Raw genomic sequence first — 17,665 nt, forward strand, 5'->3', positions numbered from 1 at the left:
TCAATGCAGGTAAAAGTATATCGTAACTGGTATTCCCTTTTTTCAGGGTAACAGGGACTAATACTTCGTAATACAATTAGAAAATGTACCTAAGCTTATATTTCTGATTTAGTTTATTTTAACATCTGCATATCAAAGGAGATGATCCTAATATGTTATGCTCAGCAGTTCACTGAAGCTTTACTAAAACTACCAGGAAAAAGATTAAGTTTTTCACAAATGATAATTACAAAGCTTTCACTAGCAGGACATTCAGCAGCTATTTATAATGCAGTATGTTTATATAATATTAATTGGAAAATCAACAGAAATTAGACACAAATAAAACCACCTAAAAAGCATGAACTAGAATGACTGGGAAACTAAGTGTTGGATTAAGACGACCAAGGTCCTATTGCTTGATTTTACTTTTTTGATCTTTCTGCAATGTGCCTACAATAAGAACAGTTATTTAATTTTGATTAGGATATTTTTAAGAACAAAACTTATTTCAACACATCCCAAATAATTAAGTGACCTCCAAACACATTATTTATTTATTTTTAACCATTACTGAATTAATTCTAACCTGGTTTTTTTCACTTGGAAATCAGCTACCTGGATGTTCCAATAACTGCTTTAACCACCTCTTGGTGTCTCAGCTAAGAATGCCTGTCTCAGTTCCGCCTGGAAATCCACCACAGGTACTTGCTGCTGCTGAGATCTCCTTGGGTACAGCTGACACCTATGACCAGAGCACAATACATTAAAATGAATATAAATGGAAAGAGAAAATTAAAAGGATAACAATATGAAAGAAAATGTGTAGATCCTTACATTAAGGAGAGCCTCAATTGGGGTCAGAACTTCCCATTATCTTATAAAGATATTATAAGAAGAAACAGGAGTCTCTGTACACAGAACGTGCAAGGAACAGAAGGACACTTACTACTTTGGGGATACTACACAAAGAAACTTTAAAATTAAAAAAAAAGTTCTTTTGTTTTAAAAAACCCTCTGGAAAAAACATCAGAACCATATGCATCACTCACTTTCCTATCTGAAAACAATTCTTTAACCCTTAGCAAGAAGGAGGCATTTGCTAAGGCATTTCCGGCAAGACATTAAGGCTGTTAGCCATACTGAATACTCCAAGGAGTAACCATCTGAAACAAGGAAATACCAGAGCCCAAGCTTTTAGGTTCTTGAACTATATAAACTACCTACCTATTAGTTGGAAGGGAATTCCAGACAAAAGTCCTCAACATATCTCTATGGATCAGTTATTTGGCTGTGAATCTGATTCCATGAATAATGATTTAGAAGTATTGCTGGCTAACAAGTCAAGCATAAAAATAAATCACCAGCAATTCTGTTCTTGCTAAGTGTGTGTGTATGTATGTATCACACACATATGCATTGTATATATGTATGTGTCTATTTATGAAACTACTCAATAGTAGTTACATTTGGAAACGGGCCTGAAAAAAGGTATTCCACGATTTTCCTTGTTTTTAAATACACTTTAAACATTCTGTTATATAATAACAAATTAGGTTGGACTTTGCCTATGGCTCATGGGAAGTAATCTTTAATTTCTCAAATTTACCAAGTGATAGAAATATCTTCATTATTCTTGATGGGCCCCTTGGATCACACCTGAGCTAATGCTAACAAGAGGATTCAGGATAAGGGCTGGCCAAGCCACAAAGAGCAAGTATGTGATTAGAGTGTAGGGCCATGGACCTGACCTCTTGGGAAGGGATGGCATCAAGGAAGACGGAGTTCAACCCCACGCTGAATGATTCAATCATGTTTAAATAATGAAATTCTAATAAAAACTCTAGAAGACAGGGTGCCTTGGTGGCTCAGTTGGTTAAACATCTGCCTTCAGCTAAGGTATGATCCCGGGGTCCTGGGGGTCCTGGTATCAAGCCCCATGTCAGGCTCCCTGCTCAGCAGGGAGTCTGCATCTCACTCTGCCACTCCCTCCACCCACAACCCATGCTCTCTCTCTCTCTCTCAAATAAATACATGAAATTTTCTTTTCTTTTTCAATTTTTATCTTTTTTTCTTTTCAGTGTTCCAGAATTCATTTTTTATGTACCACACCCAATACTCCATGCAATATATGCCCTCCATAATACCACCAGGCTCACCCAACATCCCACTCCCCGCCCCTCCAAAACCCACAGATTGAACAGAGTCCACAGTCGCTCATGGTTCATCTCCCCCTCCAGTTTCCCCCAACTCCCTTCTCCTCTCCATCTCCCCTTGTCCTCCATGTTATTCCTTATGCTCCCCAAATAAGTGAAACCATATGATAATTGACTCTCTCTGCTTGACTTATTTCACTCAGCATAATCTCTTCCAGTCCCGTCCATGTTGTACAAAAGTTGGGTATTCAACCTTTCTGATGGAGGCATAATACTCCATAGTGTATATGGACCACATCTTCCTTATCCATTCGTCCATTGAAGGGCATCTTGGTTCTTTCCACAGTTTGGCGACCATGGCCATTGCTGCTATAAACATTGGGGTACAGATGGCCCTTCTTTTCACTACATCTGTATCTTTGGGGTAAATACCCAGTAGTGCAATTGCAGGGTCATAGGGAAGCTCTATTTTTAATTTCTTGAGGAATCTCCACACTGTTCTCCAAAGTGGCTGCACCAACTTGCATTCCCATCAACAGTGTAAGATGGTTCCCTTTCTCCATATCCTCTCCAACACAGGTTGTTTACTGTCTTGCTAATTTTGGCCATTCGAACTGGTGTAAGGTGGTATCTCAATGTGGTTTTGATTTGAATCTCCCTGATGGCTAGTGATGATGAATACTTAAAAAAAAAAAAAACAACCTTTAGAAGGCACCCAAAGTTCTGGTGAGCTTCCTGGTTGGTGATATATATATACACGGATGAGCTGAGAGTATTACAACCTAAGGTCATGAAGTTATGGATCGTGTCCTAGGAGTCTCTACGTTTGGCTTATCCTGATTTGTATCTTCTATAGAAATCACTAATAGTAAGCGTAGTGCTTTTCTTTTGTGCTGTGAATCATTCCAACAAATTATGGAACCTGAGGAAACAGTGGAAACCCTGAATCTCTATCCGGATGTTCAGAAGTGCAAGCGGCCTGGAAACTCGAGGACTTGCAATTGGTCTCTGCACTGAAGGTAATCTTAGGGAGGGTACTGTACCCTTAACATGTCAGATCTGCACTAGCTCCATTAAGAATCTGAATTACACTGCTCATGCTTTTAAACTGTCCCATTTTTATTGTCCCATTTTATTTTATTTACTTATTTATTTCCAAAAGGCAACTAAGAGTCTCACCTAATATGATTCTAGAAGTGTTTCAGAGAAAAAAAATATATTCTTTGGCATTTTAAAACTCCTGTTGGAGTGTTCCTCTTAGTTAACCTGAAACCCAGCTGTAGACTAAATTAGAATTGAGAAAATAAAATGCAATACGGATTTCATTTCATAAAACGCTAATATAATTTAGAAACACATCCAAAAAGATGCATAAAATATACTCTCCAGGAGACTCTCCAGCCCCCATCTCCAAATTATCTCAAATTTATAATACATCAAGAAATGGGAAAGACATTCACCAGCCCCAAAGATCAAAAACTGATTTACTTGATAGATCTATTGGAAGATGGTACAACCATAAATTCCAAGAATAAAAACCAACAAGCTTCTATTAACATTAATTGTTGGTCTACGAGAGGTTTTGTCTGCATCGTTTTGGTTTTTATTCAATTTTACTTTGTATCTTAGATGGAACATGAATAGCAAATCTTTACTAGCATTATAACCAGTACCACACAATTTCTCTGGAATACTGACTTTTAGCACTTATGGTCTGGGAAAATGTGGGATATATATTGATGAGTTATCATTAAAATAAACAGACTACAGCTATTAACTACTATCCAAATACTGAGAGAATTCTGAGCATACGTATCAGTATGCAAAGCTTAGCAAGTAACAATACTGCTTACCCATTTTATAATACACTTACTCTCAAAATGAGAGAAATGACTGGGGAAATTACACTATTTCCCTAACTCGAAACTCCCCTCCCCCATTTAGCACCCTATAGTATTTATATATAATATAAACAGCAGAGGTTAGGAAATGAACTTATTTCTTCTTTGAAAGCAATAAAATGTTTCCATAGATTTGGACAAGAAAATGACACCTAAAAGAGGGCTTAGAGATAGTTATGAGATTTTATTATGCTGGTTCACACTAGTCCTGCGCAAGATAAAGGCTCTAACAAAATTTAACTACGATAAAACCATTATCCACTAACAAAAGAATCCCCCTTCAAAAGAATCCCCTATACCTCAACTACAATCTTTTTTTTCAGATTATATTTAGTCATTTAAGAGAGAGAGACAGAGCAGTTGAGTGAGCAACAGTCTTCCCACTGAGCTGGAGCCTGATGCAGAGCTCAGGCCTCCATCCCAGGACCTGGACATCATGACTTAACCATCTGAGCCACCCAGGCACCCCTCAACTGCAATCTCTAAACAACCTTAAGATACTTCCAGAGGACCTGGGTAAAAATAGCACTTTAAAAAAAAAAAGATTTTATTTACTGGGGCGCCTGGATGGCTCAGTGGGTTAAAGCCTCTGCCTTTGGCTCAGGTCGTGATCTCAAGGTCCTGGGATTGAGCCCCACATCGGGCTCTCTGCTCAGCAGGGAGCCTGCTTTCTCCCCTCTCTCTGCCTGCCTCTCTGCCTACCTGTGATCTCGGTCAAATAAATAAATAAAATCTTAAAAAAAGATTTTATTTACTTATTTAACAGACAGATCACAAATAGGCAGAGGCAGGCAGAGAGAGAGGGCAGGGGAAGCAGGCTCCCTGCTGAGCAGAGCCAGATGTGGGGCTCCATCCCAGGACCCTGGCATCACGACCTGAGCCGAAGGCAGAGGCTTTAACCCACTGAGCTATCCAGGTGCCCCAAAAATGGCACTTTTAAAATCTCTGAAGTTATACGGGATGCCTGGGCTGCTCGGTCATTAAGCATCTGCTTTTGGCTCAGGTCATGATCCCAGGGTCCTGGGATTGAGTCCTGCATTGAGCTCTCAACTCAGTGGGAAGCCTGCTTCTCCCTCTCCCACTCACCCTGCTTGTGTTCCCTTTTTCACTGTGTCTCTCTCTGTCAAATAAATAAATAAAATCTTTTAAAGAAAGCTTTTAAGTTACAAAAGACATTACCATACAAGAGAAAATTAATATGGCAAAAGGTCTATTATAAAGGACAAATTATAGGGCAACTTGGTGGCTCAGTTGGTTAAGTGGCCAAACTCTCTGATTTTGGCTCAGGTGAGGATCTAAGGGTTATGGGATTGAACTCTGTTCCATGCTCAGCAGGGAATCTCCCTGAGAATTCTTTCTCCCTTTGTCCCACCCCCTCTCACTTGTGCATGGCTCATGCTCTCTCCCTTGTTCAATAAATCTTTTAATTTATTTTTTTGTTGGTTAGAACCTATTTTATCTTTATTTTACTTTATTTTTATTATGTTATGTTAATCACCATACAGTACATCATTGATTTTTGATGTTGTGTTCCATGATTGTTTGTGTATAACACCCAGTGTTCCATGAAATCTCTGCCTTCCTTAGTATCCATCACCAATACATCTTTTAAAAAATAGAACAAATTATATAGAATATCCATTCAGAAGATACTTCTTTTAAAGAAGTTCCCAAACTAAAAATGTAAAGAATAATGAGCTCAGAAGAATAAACAAACAAGGAAAATGGGGAAATTGCTAGCCTCACCAGTAATTCAAACTGTGCAAGTGAATACATTGCAATTTTCCCATATAAAATAAGAAAATAACAGAAATAGAAGACAAAATTTTACCTCCATTTTATAACAGCCTTTTTTTAAAAAGCTTTGTATTTGAGGAACTGAAATAAAATGTAAATAATTAATATTAAAGAATATTAACTTTCAAATTGACTGCCCTTATCTTTGTTGATAATAGCTAAGAAATGCAAACCTATCTATCAGTAAGCTAATGATAAATGAAATTATTAAACCACCCATATTCTACAATTTCTAAAATAAGGTATTTATATGTACTGACATAGCAAGATCCCCAAGACATATTGTTGCAGAACAATAAATATTGCATATGTAAAGAGATTATAAGTAAGCCTCCATTCCTCTCCCCCCTTCCATGTGTGCATACACATAAACAGGAAAAGGTATGAAAGTATAGACATCCACATATCTATGGATCCTCTCTAGGGAGGGAAGGGGAAAGGACAGATGGCAAGTTGAAACAGATACTTTCTATCTCAAAGTTATGTGTTTTATAAAGAGACAATATTCATGTACTTTTAATATGTGTAATTTTGGATAATAACTAACTAAAATAGCTTTAGGAAAATAAAAAGAATGCTACATACTGATTCTGTCAAGATTTGTGATAATAATAAAATAGAAAATCCAATAAATACTATGTATCAGGTGATTCAAAATGTTGGTATATTTTGTTAAAATCCCCCTTTTGGAAACCTAAATTTAAAAGTGTCGGAGGGTATCAGGGTGGCTCAGTTGGTTAGGTGTCTAACTCTTGATTTTGGCTTGGGTCATGATCTGGGGTCCTGGGATGGAGTCCTGCATCTGACTCCATGCTTGGTAGTGAGTCTGCTAGAGATTTTCTCTCTCTCTCCGGTCCTCCCCCAGTTCCACCTCACACTCTTTTTCTTCCTAAAATGAATAATTAAATCTTTTGAAAAAATTAAAAAAATAAAAGTGTGTGTATCTATGTGTAGATATCCTATGTAAGAAGAGGAACAAATGGGGGTGCCTGGGTGGCTCAGTGGGTTCAGCCTCTGCCTTTGGCTGAAGTCATGATCTCAGGGTCCTGGGAATGCACCCCATGTTGGGCTCTCTGCTCAGCAGGGAGCCTGTTTCCCCCTCTTTCTCTGCCTGCCTCTCTACCTACCTGTGATCTCTCTCTCTGTCAAATAAATAAATAAAATCTTTAAATTAAAAAACAAAGAGGAACAAATGTATACACTTCAAGTATTTTTTAAGATTTTATTTATTTGAGGGGTGCCTGGGTAGCTCAGTCGGTTAAGCAGCTGCCTTCAGCTCAGGTCATGATCCCAGGGTCCTGGGATAGAGCCTTGCATCAGGTTCCCTGCTCAGTGGAGAGCCTGCTTCTCCCCTCTCCCTCTGCCTGCTGCTCTGCCTACTTGTGCACTCTCTCCGTCAAATAAATAAGTAAGTAAATCTTAAAAAAAAAAGATTTTATTTGATAGAGAGAGCACGACTGAGAGAGCAGAAGCAGGAGAAACAGAGGGAGAGAGAGAAGCAGGTTCCCTGCTGAACAGGGAGCCCAATGCAGGGTTAGATCTCAGGACATGACCTGAGCCCAAGGCAGTTGCTTAACTGACTGAGCCACCCAGGTTCCTTACATTTTACGTTTTTAATTGGATAAATGTACTAATGAAAAATAAAAATCTGAATAATGCAGCATATGCATGAATACATAAATTAGCATTTGGTCAATGAATAAAAAAAATTGCAAACATAGAAGTGAATTTAGTAACAACATAAATTAAACAAATAATTTTAATATCAAAGTTGAAGGATTTAGAATTTTATTGATAAAACCATCTACACATTTGGGAAAAAATGCATTTTACTGAAATTTTTAACATAAGTTAGTACTACCTGGTTAAGGTTGATTCGACTGTTTTGCTGTATCTTCTCTAAATTGGTTCTCAAACGAGACTACTCACTCTTGGTTGCTTAGTGAGGCTGTCCTCCTACGTTTGACTTGGACTTCCACCTCTGGCACGTGCTGTTCTGTAGTCCGTCTCAGGTGTAAGCGGTCCCTGAAGCAGAAAGAATAATTTATTTGATAAGACTTCATCAATTTTAAAATAACCACTTACTTAAAGGCTATATTTATTTTTAAAATGTTTTATTTGAGAGAGCGAGCAAGTGAGAGAGAGCACAAGCAGGTTGAAGGGCAGAGGAAGATGCAGACTCCCCACTGGCCAGGGACCCCAATGTGGGACTTGATCCCAGATCTCCAGGACCATGACCTAGCTGAAGACCAGAGCATCGACTGAGCCTCTAAAGGCTGTATTTAAAACTATATTTAATATGATGGAGTTTTTAAAGTGCTTATAATCGGGGCACCTGGGTGGCTCAGTGGGTTAAAGCCTCTGCCTTCAGCTCAGGTCATGATCTTGGGGTCCTGGGATGGAGCCTCGCATCAGGCTCTCTGCTCGGCAGGGAGCCTACTTCCTCCTCTCTGCCTACCTCTCTGCCTACTTGTGGTCTCTGTCTGTCAAATAAATAAATAAAATCTTAAAAAGAAAAAAAGTGCTTATAATCCAATTAAAACAAGGTACAGTAATAATGTATGCCAATTTTATCTCAATAAAAATAGTGGGAAAGAAAGGAGGCAAAATTTTAATGACAATATCCTCCAGTAGTCAGGATCTACCCTAAAGTCACCTCCTCCCTTTAGAAGCCCCTTAATGTCAGAGATGCCTGAGTATCTCAGTCAGTCAGGTCATGATCTCAGGTGGTGAGATGGAGCCCCTTGTCAGGCTCTGTGCTCAGCAGGCTGTCAGCTTGGTTTCTCTCCCTCCGTCACTACCCTCACTCACAAGCATGCTCTGTCTCTTTCCCCCTCACTCTCTCAAATAAATAAATCTGTGTTTAAAAAAAAAAAAAGCCCCCAGAGGTGCAAGAGGCTGGACAGCTTAGTCAAGCGTCTGCCTTTGGATCGGGTAAGATCTCAGGTCCTGGGATCAGGTCCCACCCATATCTGGCTCTCTGGGGAGCCTGCTTCTCCCTCTGCTGCTGCTTCTGTTGTCTCTCTCTCTGTCAAATAAATAAACAAAATCTTAAAAAATAAAAAAAAACCCTGACAGCATGAGATATCAGAAAACTGGGGGCTTGGATATATCAGAGAAATAAGCAAAAAGAAAATATTTATTTCCACATGTTTTTATATATACAGATAGAAAGCTATACATTTACAGATATATGCACTAACCTCCTACCCATACCTACATCACCTGAAAAAAACAGCAATGTTGATTCCAAAACTGGCTTGAAAATATTTTAAAGATACTTTGAATTTATTTATTTGAGAGAGAGAGAGAGAGAGAGAAGTAGGAAAGGGGGGACAAAAAGGAAGAAGCATATTCCCTGAATAGGGAGTCTGAAGAGGGACTTGACCCCAGGACCCTGAGGTCATGACCTGAGCTAAAGGCAGACATTTAATTGACTGAGCCACCCAGGTGCCCCTGGCCTGAAAATATTTTATTGGGACAGATCTTTTAGTATAATGGAAAAAGCGTAACATTTAAATTATAAAATTTCTACTAAAGCAACCCCCTGTGCAAACGCTGTTTTCCTACGATTTATAAAACAAGAAATAAAAGGGATGCTTAAACAAAAAATAAATACATAAAACCAACATATCTACCACTGTCTGATGATCGGCAAAACAGCTCACAAAATGGCTGCTCAACGGATGTGAGCATGTAATCTCCCACCTGGGTCATCCATCCATGTTAGAAACTACAGGAACCACTCTGAAAACTGCAACTTAACAATGCTAATCAGAGAGGATAGCATAAACAGGATTTTACAAGTCATGCAATGTAGTATTTCCATGGCAGAATTCAAAAGAAGCATCCCCCAAACTAATTCTTTGAACGCTTGTTATTTTCGAATTCATGTTAGATTATGCAAAGTAACCCAATCAAATAGCTTACCAATAAGCCCAAGTTCTTTTACTGCTTAAAAAAGCTTTACTGTTTCAATCAAGCAATAGAAATCATTTAAAAAGCATATTATGTACATATCAGATTTTTTAAATGAGAAAAGTATATAATTTACTATTCTCCTTGACCTTTGATTAGGCAATGGTTTTCTTAAGATACCTGAAGTACCTGAGAAAGGAATCCTTAAGTTGGATTTCATCTGAAGTAAAAAATGTATTTGCTACAAGGACACTTTATGTACAGCTGGCCAGCCAAATGGGAGAAAATATTTGCAATTCACACAGCTCGAGTACTCTTACAACTCAATAAAATGAAAAAAACTCCACTTAAAAATGGATGAAAAGATTGGAACAGACATTTATATGAGCACTAAAAAAATACTTTATAACACTACTGTTATTAGGGAAATGCAAATAAACACTATAAACATACCATTTCATACCTCCAGAGTGGAGGAGGTGGAGAAACAGGTAGTGGGAATGTGAAATGGTGGAGCTTCTGGCACTTCCTAAAAATGTGTACCATGGAGTAAGCATATGACACTAATCCCACTCCTAGAGGGAGTAAAATTATGTACTGCCAAACTGAACATAAGAGGGAGTAAAAATATATATACATATATATATGTATACATATATATACATATACATATATATATATAAACTTGAGTGTGAATGTTCCCAGCAACATTTATCTAAGAGCCAAAAAGTGGAAACCACTTAAAGTACAACCACTAAAAAAATGGATAAACCAAATATGGTGTGGTACGGTATAGTCAACACAATGGAAACGTCATTCAGTACCAAAAAGGAATGACGTATTTATTGATCAAACATAACTTCACAAATGTATTTGTTAATATATTAAAATTATGTAATAAAAAGAACCATAATAAACCTTTATGGCTCATAGGCCATCAATTATGATTGATCTAATCATATAATTGAAAATATTCCATTACCAAAAAATTAAAGAAATAAAAATCTTCAGTTCTTTTATTCCTTCGTAGCAGTTGCTCAGTATAAAAAGATCTGAGTTCATGGGATAAATGAAACAGCACATGAAATTATTCAATTTTCTAAATCCATTTTTTTTTAAATTTTATTTATTCATTTGACAGACAGAGATCAGAAGTAGGCAGAAAGGCAGGCAGAGGGAGAGGAGGAAGCAGGCTCCCCACTGAGCAGGGAGCCTGATGCAGGACTCGATCCCAAGACCGAGATCATGACCCGAGCAGAAGGCAGCCACTCAACTGACCAAGCCACCCAGGCTTCCCTAAATCCATTTTTAAAGCTACATGTAAAATAATCAAAGAGCAGCATTGTTTTCACAATATAGGAAGTGTATTCTAAATATACATACATGTGAATGCATTTACGATCTTCTACTGCATTCCCAATCTAGAAACCAGCTTTCAGAAAATAAGCATTTAAAGGAAAAATAGAAAGGTGCCTGGCTGACTCAATCAGTGAAACATGCAACTCTTGGGTTCAAGCCCCACACTGGGTGAAGGACTTACTTAAAAATGAAATCTTAAATAAATAAGTAAACAATAAAGGAAAAAGTGATGGGGTTTGTTGGCTCAGTTGGTAGAGCATGTGACTCAGTTTCAGGGTTTTGAGTTCAAGCCCCACATGTGGCAGAGAATACACTTTTAAAAGTTAAAGAAAAACAGGGAAAAAATTCTATGGGCACAATGTTAATTTTTTTGCTCCAAAATTGCTTTCATTAAAAAAATAATACTAATTTGGAAATACACTGAGAAACAAGTGATAAGATCAACACAATGTTTTTCCAAATAGCCAAACATTCTTTCAAATATATAATATGCCTTACATTCTGCCCAAAAAAACTAATAAAATTCAACTACTAAGATCTCAAGAACAAAAAATTAAAAAAAGAAAATGTGAGGTAATCTTAGTCTACAGATCTTCCCATAATCATGAGAAAATCAGTGCCTCTAAGCCAAAACCTGTGAACCATCAAAAAGCAAATTCTAAGCCAGCCAGCATTCAGGAACTAGAAGACAAAATAAGTGACTCCCTTACACAACCATTGCTAGTGAGAGAGGCAACCTTAACCATCAACAACTCAAGCTTTATGGCTCTGGGCCACAAAAGTGGAAGAGGAAAAGGACACAAGCAATAAAATCCTAATGTACACTGAAGAAAGATAACAAGTCTCATTGTCCCTGTCATATTGAGAAAATATACATACCCTGCTTATTAATTCAAGGATTCTTTCTATATATAGCTAAGTAGCAGAATACAGTGTCAAAGTAAGAGATTAAACTCAAAATGGAAAGACCTAAATGTGAGACCTGAAACCATAAAACTCCTTAAAGAAGTTATAAGCAATAATTTCTTGGGACGATGGCCTTAGCAACATTTTCCTTTATATAGGTCTCCTCTGGCAAGGGAAACAAAAACAAAATTAAACTATAGGGTCTACACGAAAATAAAAAGCTTTTGCAAGCCATGGACAACATCAACAAAACAAACAGGCAACCTACTGAATAGAAAAAGGCATTTGCAAGTGATATATCTGATAAGTTTATGTAATATAATGTATCTGATAACGGGTTAATATATAAATAACATAAAACCCAACGCATGCATGTACAAAAACACACAAATCAAAAAATCCCATTAAAAATGGGCAGAGGAACTGAACAGACTTTTTTTTTTTTTCAAAGATATAGAGAGAGCCAACATACTCATAAGATGCTCAACATCACTCATCATCAGGAAAATGCAAATCATTAACATCACGAGATATCACCTCAAACCAGTCAGAATGGCTAGTATCAAAAAGACAACTGGGCACCTTGGGTGGCTCAGTCATTAAGCATCTGCCTTCGGCTCAGGTCATGATCCCAGGGTCCTGGGACCAAGGCCCGCATCCAGCTCCCTGGTCACAGGAAGACTGCTTCTCTTCTTCCCACTCCCCCTGCTTGTGTTCCCTCTCTGTCTCTCTCTCCCTCTCTCTCTCCCTGTGTCAAATAAATAAATAAAACCTTTAAAAAATACAAGAAATAAGTCTTGGTAAGGATGTGGAAAAAAGAAACTCACATGCTCTTGGTAGGAATGTAAACTTTTTCAATCACTGTGGAAAACAGTATATATGTTCCTCAAAAAATTAAAAATAGAAATAGCACATGATCCAGTAATTCTACTTCTGAGTATTTATGCAAAGAAAATAAAAGCACTAATTCAAAAACATACATGCACTCCTGGGTCTGACTGTAGAATTATGTATAATAGCCAAGGTATTAAAGCAACCATCGGAGTGTCTGTCAACAGATGAATGGATAAAGATGCAGTATATAAATACAGTATTAATCAACTATAAAGAAAATTTTGCCAGATTTTACAAGATGGATGGACTGAGAGAGTACTATGTTAAATGAAATAAGTCAGAGAAATTCAAATACCTTACTATTTCACTTATGTGTGGAATAAAAAAAAAAAAGAACAACAACAAAAAAACAGAAACAGGCACCGAAAAGTAGAGATGAAAGTGGTTGTTACCAGAAAAGAGAAGGTGGAGATGGACAAAATGGTGAAGGGAAGTGGGAGGTACAGGCTGGGGATGCAATAGGGAATATAGTCAATTATATGTATTTTAACAGCACTGCATGGTGACAGAGGGTAACTACACTTATGAACACTGCAGAACAGAGTTGTTGAATCACTACATTGTACACTTGAAACTAATGAAGCACTGTGTGTCAACTAAACTCCAATTAAAAAAAAAAGATTAACTTTGAGACTTTGACATCTTAAGTGTGGAATTAAAAAAAAAATCTGAGCACATTCAGAGGAAAGCACAGGAATAAAGATGTCACATCACCACATATGAGGAAAGGATTTCAGCAATGAAAGGTGGGACAGATGCACTGGGCAAACTAAGATAATACAAAATAATCTGAATAAATCCAAACTAGACACTACCTTGCCTTAAGTAGCAATACAACCATCCCTGAACTGTTTCCTTGCACTAAATCACAGAAAGGGTTCACAAGGCCTCCTCATTTTCAAAAAGTCCTGATACTAAGCCAAATATTCAGTGGGCAGGGCAGAGACCTTGAAACCTCAGAGGTCTTTCCAAAGGGAACCGCCATATTGACATCCTGAGCCTGCGTGTAAAACTACAAAATGGCTGACCAAGGTAATACACGCTCATTTTCTAAATATCCAAAATGATCAGAAGTTAGGCAAAATATATTTGAAATAGTATATATATGTATATGAGTAGGAAAAAATGAGCAAACCGTACTTATGGCAAAATTCCAAACTCCTGCTATTTTTAAAACTACTCAAAAAGAAACAATTTCCATAACAAAGCTTTCCAAGACTTCTGGGTTTGTTTTCCTTAATTACATTCCAACTTAACACAACCATATTTGTTTGTGATAGGGGGCGGGGAAAGAGAAAAGCCTGCCCACCAGCATTCTGCAAAGAAAAACGAAGTCCTTGAAAATGCTCCCCTCCAAAGGTGGAATACAGAATACAGAATAGTTACTTTGTTAATTATATATTCTCACCAAAGTTTCACAGTAGCTCCCATTTCAAAAATGATGGATCAAAAGCATTACTTTAAATCTGAACTGGGGCAAGAATTCCCTTATCCAACCTATACTTACAGCCGTGTAGCATTCTACTTTTTTGATTCTCTGCTCTGTTCCTCTTCAGCAAACAATACTTACAGGTCTCAGCTCCTAAGAATGCTGGAGGAGCCCTGACCCCCGATTTAAGGAAACTGTATATAAAGGCTGCGTCACAAAAAGAGCATCCACACATTAAGAAATATGACAGACTCTTAAAGATGATGCAGTCCTACAATTATCAAATCTGGAAAGGGGAAATCAAATGTAATAAGGGATTTTCTAAAGGGTCACAAATCCCATTTGAATATTAAGAATAATTAGACTGGTCATAATATAACCTAGGGAATATACAAAAATGAAAAGGTGGGCCTCTCTTTAAGTGAGAAAACATTTAAAATCAGCACCACTGATAGAGGAGGCCTCAAGTAGTAGCACTGCAGATCACGGTGACTTCGCCTTTCTTTCCCTGCCTGCAGGCCCCCATCTCTCTCCTCTATGGTGCAACAGAAAGGCAGGGGCACAGCATGGCTCCCAGTCTATGCACGCATAGAATGTATAAACCCATTGCCCCATTGCCATCTCCACTCCAATGCGGCCTTATGGGTAAGGGGTGGCCCAAGGTACCAGCTCAGCAAATCCATGTCTTCCTTCTGCCTACCCATGGCAGCACAAGTGGAAAGAAGCAGTCGTTACAGCATACAGGTGAAAGGGGTCGCTACCAGCCCCACCAAGTGGACACTGCGCAAACCCCCTCCTCTGGTGCCCGCCCCACTGCGGGGTGGAGACGCTGTCTTCCCATCGCGCCTGCGCATCCAAAATCCCGCACCCTTCCCCACTGCGGCACTTTGGGGAGGGGGCAGCTGCCCACGTTGCCAGCCTCCTCCCCTCAGCGCTGCGCTTTGAAGGTGCCGTGTAAATTGCTGCCTGGAAGAAACCTCATACATTACCCTTCCCCCACTGCGGCACTGGCGGAGGGGTAGGCTGCCCCCCCACCCGGTCACGCCTGCGCAAATCGGCACATCTGCAACGGCAGCCATCTTGGCGAGCCTCACAATGGTAGTGACGCGGCAGTGGACCCCAGAAAACCTTACTCCGAAGGCAGGGAAAGATCCAAGCAAACAAGACACGCCTCCGCAGTGCTACATCCCAGAACCTGGCACAACTCTCACAAGTTCATAAAGCAAGCTCTGCACACCATACCCCTAATCTTATACCAAAACCTCAAAAGCAAGGAATTATACAGGAGTAAAATATCTGAAGACAAACTTTTCTGCAGCTATTCCTTTAGGTGAGCAATGGAGAGTAGGTTTGCCCTAATACAGACTCTTAAGACTGTAGAGAACAACTGAACATTCTCCCCTTTTCCTCAAACTAAAGGTGTGGACCCCTCGCCTCTTCCATCAGCCCACCCACCAGACTCGTGGTGCACTGCTCCCGCCCCTCTTAACACGCTCATTCAACCACCGCCATGGCGGCCACTCTGCCAAGGTACCCACCGCCACCCGATCGCCCCTCCCATCACCACCATCATGGCTGCCTTGCCACCCCCACACATACCATATCCAAGGTGGGTCACCCCTTTCACCGTGCCGCCCGCTTTGTAGCACCCTCACGGTGGCCTCCCTGCCACCACCTCCCAAACACCGCCATGACAGCCACCCTTAGAGCTTACCAACTCCGCCCCTCCCTACCACCACCATGACGGTCACATCACTGTCCCCTCCCGTGGCAACCATGATCACCCTGCTAGTCACCCCGCCATCTCTTCTGTATCACTGCCGCTGTGGCCACCTCACTGACCCCCCAAACCACGAGCATGACCACCGTATCTCCCCCTCACTACCGTCACCAAGAACAGCCTACCCTCTACTCTCTCCCACCACCACGACGACCACCATGGCGGCCACCATTGCTACACCACGATCACATCATAGTGGATATCTCACCCTAAAGATCCTTCCTTACCGTACTTACCACTGCAAGTACGCTGCTACCCCTGAGATACCACTGTCACCAAAACCGGATGCCCTACCCTGTCACCCCCTCCTTGGTACTGCGGACTCCCCAGTGATTCCATCCCTATCTTTCGCACCACAGTCATCACAATATACCTTCCTCAACCACAGTCATGGCCTCAGATCTCAAGGACAAAAGGCCACTTTAGAAAGGATCTGACAGGACACGATACGGTGGCATATACCAGCTGCAATACGACACGACATGGTCAGAGCACCGTCCAGGGAGGTACAACCAATCCCCAAACCTTCAAAAGTATCTTATTTAGTTCTCCAGAACAAAGAACTTTAGAGCCTGGATTTCCACTATATACAACAATACTTTAAGTTCTGCAAATCTGGAACACTGAACAAACAACAAGGACTATTCCCCAGGCTGTCTCTAAGGGAAGAAATCCACACAGCTAACCTGGCCCGCTCCATCGCGCTGCTACCCGCTCCTCAGAACAGACCGTCAGGCATCTCCGGCGACCACTCCACTCTGCGCTTGAGTCACTGCAGCAACACCAACTAATCACGCCAGTTCCACCTGCGCATGCGCAGCAAGCCGCCCCTCCACCTTTGGCTGCGCAACCGCAACAGTCTGACGCAGTGCTGAGGTCCTGCCGCAGTGCAGGGGTGCCAGTGCCTCTGCTAACTGGCATTGCCAGGGTGTGATGTTTGCTTGACTCCAAGTAGCCAAGGCATTAGCGCCCTACGAGGGGGACTCCAAGGACGGCAGCACCACCCTGGGGTTCAATGGCAACGCTTCTCTCTTAAATATATATAAAATGTTGAGGAAATAATTCTTGGTTCCCCAACAAATCTTTGCAGGCACCATGGGCCAAAAATCCTGATTTACAGTCATCTTCATGTCTTCCTATACCATGTCAGAAATGCTGATTTGGGGGGCACCTGGATGGCTCAGTCCTTGAGTATCTGCCTTCGGCTCAGTTCATGATTCCAGTGTCCTGAGATGGAGCCCAGCATGGGGCTTCCTGCTCCGCAGGAGGCCTGCTTCTCCCTCTGCCCCTCCCCCCGCTGTGTTCCCTCTTTAGCTGTGTTTCTCTCTGTCAAATAAATAAATAAATAAAATCTTAAAAAAAAAAAGAAAAGAAAAATGATTTGGAAAAGCTAAATCGATGCAAAACCACAGTTAGTGCAGTATTGCTAGATCATCGAAACCCAATCTAGGAGAAAATGCCTTTTAAAAGATACTGTATTAGAGCACGTGTGTGGCTCAGTCATTAAGCAACCACGTTGGGCTCAGATAATGATCCCAGGGTCCTA

The 17,665-nt window shown here is 40.1% G+C and overlaps 2 protein-coding genes across 3 annotated transcripts in view; both read right to left on the reverse strand.

The window, feature by feature from the left end:
- Positions 1-688, reverse strand: part of SNRPN (small nuclear ribonucleoprotein polypeptide N) — a 13,200-nt gene extending 12,512 nt beyond the window's left edge. The window contains exon 1 of the mRNA XM_032835943.1: positions 569-688. The gene's annotated coding sequence lies outside the window, so the exon portion shown is untranslated. The remainder of the gene's footprint in view (positions 1-568) is intronic.
- The window catches only part of SNURF (SNRPN upstream reading frame), a 22,237-nt gene extending 5,313 nt beyond the window's left edge, over positions 1-16,924 (reverse strand). Inside the window, exons 1-3 of one of the 2 annotated variants that reach the window (XM_032835945.1) lie at positions 16,806-16,924; positions 7,763-7,858; positions 598-724 (exon numbers count right to left, since the gene is read on the reverse strand). In XM_032835945.1, coding sequence (XP_032691836.1) covers positions 619-724; positions 7,763-7,858; positions 16,806-16,819 — 216 coding nt within the window. In that variant the 5' untranslated portion in view covers positions 16,820-16,924 and the 3' untranslated portion in view covers positions 598-618. Of the gene's footprint in view, positions 1-594; positions 725-7,762; positions 7,859-16,805 lie in introns of those variants that run through there. The other variant, XM_032835944.1, reaches the window with a different exon arrangement.
- Positions 16,925-17,665: the final 741 nt, after the last annotated feature.

This window comes from Lontra canadensis, unplaced genomic scaffold, assembly GCF_010015895.1.
Source record: "Lontra canadensis isolate GAN:19392208 unplaced genomic scaffold, GSC_riverotter_1.0 scaffold89, whole genome shotgun sequence".
In the NCBI taxonomy this organism is placed as follows: domain Eukaryota; kingdom Metazoa; phylum Chordata; class Mammalia; order Carnivora; family Mustelidae; genus Lontra; species Lontra canadensis.